Source organism: Vigna unguiculata, chromosome 1 (assembly GCF_037176805.1).
Source record: "Vigna unguiculata cultivar grain cowpea cultivar isolate G323 ecotype 2 chromosome 1, ASM3717680v1, whole genome shotgun sequence".
Lineage (NCBI taxonomy): Eukaryota > Viridiplantae > Streptophyta > Magnoliopsida > Fabales > Fabaceae > Vigna > Vigna unguiculata.
The window spans coordinates 23036492-23043155 of record NC_140792.1 but is presented as its reverse complement, the minus strand read 5'-3'; the positions used below and the strand labels follow the sequence as shown (position 1 = coordinate 23043155).

Below are 6664 nucleotides of genomic sequence, written 5' to 3'. Positions count from 1 at the left end.
CGTTACACGGGAGTAGATGTTGATATAGGTGATGCTGAGGATGCTCAAGCGACGGAGTGAGGGCTAGCTGGGATTATAGCGAAGGATTTTTATTATGTTATCATTTATGATTTTTGACTTTGGAAATTGTAAAGCTTTAATACTACGACTTTAATAATTTTGGTGCGATGTTTAAACATTTTAAATTTTCCCGCGTTTTGGGAATAATAACATTTTAATGTTTTAATTTATTTTCTTTAATTATTTATTTAATTCAGTAATATTTCTTAGGGACGTTACAGGTTGCAGGGGTCCAAGAGAAAGAGATTTAAAAATAGACAAAGGCATTACATTTATTGAAGCACCAAGATCAAGCATTGCATTTTCAAATTTATTGTTACATATGATGCAAGGTACACAAAATGTACCTGGGTCCTTGCACTTCTCAGGAATTTATGGAACAACTTTACCTATCAATGCTGACACATTTCTCCCCATGCTGATCTTCTCCTTCCCCTTTAGCCTCCTCTTATGCGTGCATAGCTCCTTCAAGAACTTGACATATATGGGAATCTGTTTGATGGCGTCCAAAAGAGGTATGTTCACCTCCACCTTCCTGAATGTTTCTAGGATCTTCCTGTCAACCTCTTCTATCTTCTTGCTTGGAATGGCTCTTGGAGGGAAAGGAAATGGTATGGAAAGTGTAGCAATAGAGGTGGAAGGCGTAGAAGTCACACTAGATATGGAAGGACCAGCTGCATGAGCATCACACTTTCTCTGAAGTGTGGCAGGGTTGACTTCCTTTTGAGGTGTAGGCTTAGGAGTGGGAACTTCAATGTTCTTCCCAGATCTCAATGTAATGGCACTCACATTTCTCGGATACTCCACCGTCTATGATGGCAACTTGTCAGAATTCTGAGCCTATGATTGGTTTAGCTGAGTGGCCATCTGCCCCATTTGATTTGTCAAAGTCTAGATCGAGGCTCTAGTCTCCTGCTAGAATTGCATATTCTGAAGTGTCATCATTCTAACCAACTCCTCCAATGAAGTAGAAGAAGAAGGTGTAGGTGCTGCAGCAGGAGCTAGTGTGGGTACAGGTGGAACAAGAGCAGCTTGTGCAGGTGTATCTCTTTGTTGTAGAGGTGGCTGCACATTTTGAAATTGTTGGTTTTGCTACTGTTGGTTGCCCTGGTTTCCCCATCTCAAATTAGGGTGATTCCTCCATCCTGGATTGTATTTGTTTGTTGACAAATCATGGTTTTGTTGCTGGTGTTGGGGCCTATTGTTGTAGAAAATATTAGTTGCATACGCCTAAAGAGTATCCACTGGTGTAGAAGAAGTAGCAGCCTGTTGTTGCAATGCTGGGCAAAAGTCTGTGAAATGATCAATAGATGTACAAAGGCCACAAACTCTGGCAGCAGCTGAGGCTCTCTGATTGGAAGCAAGTTGATTGACCAGTTTGGTAAGAGCATCAATCTTACTCTCCAACTTCTTGGTGTATTCGGCTGCCCCTACATCAATCCTTAAGGAGGAAGACTCTCACAATGGTTGATACACAAAGGTGTTTAATTTCTCCAAAATGCTCAACCCTTGTACAAGTGTTAGAGGTCCCCTTAAATAGAAGTTTTTAGGGGCCTCTTAGCAAAAAAAAAATAAGCTGAAAAGGATTACAATGCAAATATAAAAACCTAGAGTCTAGAAAGTAGGTCAACAAAGGAGCACATGGACACATTCTAGAAGCCTTCTTGGTCAAGGCAAGATGGATGCTCCTTCTAGATGTTTCTAGACTTCTTGGTGGCCAAGGCATGTGGTCATCCTTTCTAGATGTTTCTAGAAAGCTTTGCTCCTTCTCTTTCCTCCACATGTGCTCTCCAAAAGCCATCTAAATGTGCCACTTGTCCTTCCTTGTCCCACCTCTTAATGATCCTACAAAACAAGTTATTTTTGAATTAGCATGTTGGCTTTAGGTTAAGCTAATTCTTTGAGTCCACAAGTCAACTTAAAAATAGTCAACCAAGACAACTTAATGGAATTTTAAACTAAAGAAAATAAAAGCAAAGGAAGGAATAAAAAGAACTCCCTTTCTTCTAAGCATGTGCCATGGGCCATCATCCTTGGTAGGGATCAATCCTTTATCATTCTCCCCTTGTTGGGGGCAACTTGAACAAAGATTCTTGAACCTCTCCCAGTACTCATAGAGGGTCTCCCCATATTGTTGCTTGATTCTGGAAATTCCTTCCTTATGGCTGTTGTCCTTGAAGCTGGGAAGAATTTGGCAAGGAACAATCTCTTTAGGTCATCCCAACTCGTGATGGACCTGGGTGCAAGGTAGTACATCCAGTCTTTTGCATTGCCCTCCAAGAAATGAGGAAAGGCCTTCAAGTATACATGGTCCTCCTGGACGTCTGCAGGCTTCATGGTGGAACACACGACATGAAACTACTTCAAGTGTCTGCATGAGTCCTCACCTGCAAGTCCATGAAACTTTGGCAACAAGTGTATTAATCCAGTTTTTAACATATATGGACCTCCCTCCTCAGGATATTGAATGCATAAACTATCATAAGTGAACTCTGGTGTAGTGAGCTCACTCATGGTCCTCTCATGAGGTGGAGGAGGTTGAGCCATATTATCAGTATGAAAATCAGAATGATCAGAATAAATAGTATACTCAGAATGCAAAGAATGCACAAAATGAGAAGTATCAGGAGTATGAAAAGAATTAGAGGAATCAAGAAAAGTAACAGTATAATCAACATGCAAGATGGAATCCTAAGATGCCTACGTCCTCTGTGGGATGTCCTATCAATCTCAGGGTCAATGGGTCGTAACTCACTTGGGTTTCCCCTAGTCATGCACCAAAATACATTAATTCTAGTGATATTGGCACAACATAGGGTATAACTACAAGTATACTTAAACAAACTCCAAATTACTTGAAAATTGGTAGAATTGTCCTTTGAGTGCTCAAACAATACCACAAAAAAATCAGATCAAAACTCAAAGTGCAAGTATTTTTAAAATATTTTCAAAAGTGGAAAAAATGAAGAAAAATCACAAAAAACATTGCTGAAATATAGAAAATGACATTTTCTGGAGAATCGGAGTTTACAAATTGGTAGCGCAAGTTCCAACAAGGTAGGAAATTAAATTCCACCCCAAATCCATATAAATAATGATGATTTTGATAACCAGAGCAAAAGTTATGGTCCTCTGAAGTTTAACTAAAACTCAGTCCAATTTTTTTTTTTTTGAATATCTCAAATCAGACCATACCAACTACTCCAGCTATTTTTCCCATCAAGTTCAATGTCTTAGAAATGGGGGAAAAAATTCAAGTCAAAACAAGCATCGTAGCTACCAGAACAAAAATCCACAAGTTAAATGCCAGAATCATACATTATTCAACATTATTCACTACACTAGAATTGACATTATTCATGCGCGTCGCAACACTATTCATTCCACTACATAGACAACACACACACTACACAGAAACACTATCACAATGAACATATACCAACTCAACCACACTTGAACCACAAACACACGAAAACACCAATACACAAACACAAACACAAACCCACTGAAAATTTTACTTTGATGGTCATTAAGAATCTTGAGTGAGTGTGACTGATAGTCATTTGATAGCATTGGAAGAAGGATTGCTTGTGAAATTGTAGGAATAAACAGAGAATTGCATTGGGAAGTCTTGGGAGGGTTGCAGGTGCAGTAGTTTCTGGTTGTACCCAGAATTCTATGTACCGCTGATAGAGGTCGTACCCCACCAAATTAAAACACTTAAAATGCAGTTGTGACAGTTGAACCAAGTCGTCTCCCAACGACCAATGTTCTTGTTCAAAGCTTCAATTTCCAAATTCAAACACAAGGGGGGGTTTGGCAGATTCAGTATGCTAATTAACAGATTAAATTAAATGCGACAATGATTAAAAACGTATTGACATCCTTGATTCAAACACAATTTCACTTATCATAGGCCACCAAATTAACACCTCTTCCTTCTCTCAATACACTAGATAATAATATACTAAGCAAAACTTACAATCCAGCTTCATTATGCAATTACAATGCACACATCCTTAAATTCGTCACAGCCAAGCTACATACATTAAGCATGAACATAACTTAACCCAAACACATGCAATTACTCAACAAATTAAGCACAAACAGATTCACCACATACATTCCCTAAATTCAGAACAAAGAGACATGACAGATTTCACAAAACAATCATATATTTCCCTCGTTTTTAGGAAAAAAAGGCAAAATAAATAAATGATTATTTATTCTTTATCTAATTTTATTTTATTAAAATTTGTAATGTCCTGCCTGGATGTTACATTAATCATGATTGAATTCATCTTTACTATTATACCCTAGTTATGATTGTTTCTTAACATTTCTAACCCAACAAATGGTATGGACTTGATATAATTCAGTCTTGGATTGAACAATTTCAACCGAATGGTTCAACATAGTTTTTTATAAAATTGATCTCACAATTCAATTTTTCATAACTTTGTACTGTGTTAATTTGGAAAAAATAATAAACAATAAAGGAAGAATCTATCAACTGAACATTGTTTTGTAATAACGACTATCCAAAGAAGTCCCCCAATTGTTCAATGTCATTCCCCAAGTGTAATCTTTTATTGTTTTTATTGTATAAATCTAATGTGAAGTGCTTGGTAGGATGATTGAATTGTTTTACTATGCTTTCTACTTCAAATTTTCAATTTTTAACAACTTGAAATCTCTTCTATTAGAGATCTAATTAAGTTATGTCCCTGAAAGTTCCAAATTATGTGAATCAATCTAATGGGTGAAAGTAAATACCATTATTAAATTCATAAATGAAAAAACATAGTAAAGGAAAACTATGTGAATCAATCTATTGATTTCACAATAAGGGTTTCACAACAAGTAGGCATGGGTGTGCCTTTTTCCTTTACCATGTTTGATCCATTTTGAATATTCACATTGATTAGCATATTGTATCATATGTAGGGATGTCAACGGGGCAGGTAGGGTATGGGTAGTAGCTCCCTCGTACCCTACCTGTTGGATAAATATCTGCCCCATACTGTACCCAAATCCGTGCAGGTATCCGTTATGTGGGTACCCGTATATTTTTTAATATCCATGAGTACCTGCGAGTATTTACAAAAAGGAAAATTTTATATTTAACAACAAATTTTAACTATAAATTCAAATAAAAATACAATGCATAACATTTATAAATTTCAAACAAAGTGCAAATAACCCATTTAAATAGTGTTGAATGACAATGTACAAATAAATGAAGATTTTTTAAAACCAATTGATAAAAAATAACCCATTCAAAATCATTGTGTTAATATTTTAATAATTTTTTAATTTAAATTATAATACAATGGGTACGAGTATCCATGGGTACGGATACTATGATACCCGTACCTACCTCGTTACATGCGGGTATAAAAAATACTTGTACCCATTACCCATAGATATCAATTTTTAATATCTATTTCCTATTCGTTGCGAATTTTATTCGTAGATACCCACAGGTACAAATTGTTTTGACATTCCTAATCATATGGAAATGTAGCATTTTGTATCTTTAGGGGACAAAGTGTATTAGACTTTTATTTAGATATGTATATATATTTTGTAATTGTAATTGTTTCCATGTTTTTGAGACCGTATGTTTTCAAGAAACTCAATATAACTATACTTGGTAGATTTGAGGAATCATATTTTGTCAATTGATTTTTATTAATTTGATTTAATTTTTTGTTAGTTACAATTTAGATTTGCATTTTCTATTTTAGCTTATTTAATCATTATTTTATCTTTTAATTGAAAGAAGACATTCATATAATTATAGATATTTATAAAAATATAGAGAGTAACATTTGTGATTATATTTGTAATAAAATTGAGAAAGTAATAAAAAAATTGTGGAAGAGTAATTAAGGCAAATGTGTGAAATGCTCTCAATATCAAGGCATTTACCATTCAAATTAAGAGTAACCTTACACAAGCTTAGGAGGCTTCCATTTATAGTAGAGAGACCTTCCTTAAATGCAATGCAAATGTGTGTGGAATGAAATGCAACGCATGGATTAGGCAACAAGATTGCCTCTCGGATTCATGATGCGAGGATCAAGCGTCAAGTGTCCATTCACACCTACCATGTGTTTTCACCATGTGCACCATGTGCTAGAGAGCACTCTCGACCAAGCTTGCAAATGGGGTTGAATTGGCCCAATTTCGAAGCTACTCATCAATGTACTTTGGCCAATTATTTTATAAAGCATGGCCTAACATGTGGCCTAAAAATAAAAGACTATGCTAATGCTTTTACATGAAACCCATCATATTTTGATATCTTCTTTAGCCAAAGAGAATAACATGTGAAGTCAATGAGGATTATTGGGCTCTTGTTGATCTAGGCCCTCTTGAATCTTTCTCACCATACTTCTAGTTATTGGGCCTCTTCATGGGCTTGAGCCTTGAGTTGAGAATGGCCATGTAATGGGCTTAAGCTGGATCCATCAATTCAAGAAGTGTGTTTGTAATAGTTGCTTTTATGTGGTAAGAAATATTGTAATATTTTGAATTAGTGGAACACTTTGCTCATGTTGCCAAGTATACTAGACGTAGCTGTTAAAGAGTGAATTAG

At 35.9% G+C, this 6664-nt stretch overlaps 1 protein-coding gene across 1 annotated transcript; it reads right to left on the bottom strand.

The window, feature by feature from the left end:
- Positions 1-432: 432 nt before the first annotated feature.
- Positions 433-2397, bottom strand: LOC146888779 (uncharacterized). The gene is made up of 4 exons (XM_085666219.1): positions 2160-2397; positions 1306-1490; positions 1012-1125; positions 433-870 (listed from the first exon to the last, which is right to left on the bottom strand). The coding sequence occupies exons 1-4, from the start codon at positions 2395-2397 to the stop codon at positions 433-435; spliced, it is 975 nt and encodes a 324-aa protein (XP_085522345.1).
- Positions 2398-6664: the final 4267 nt, after the last annotated feature.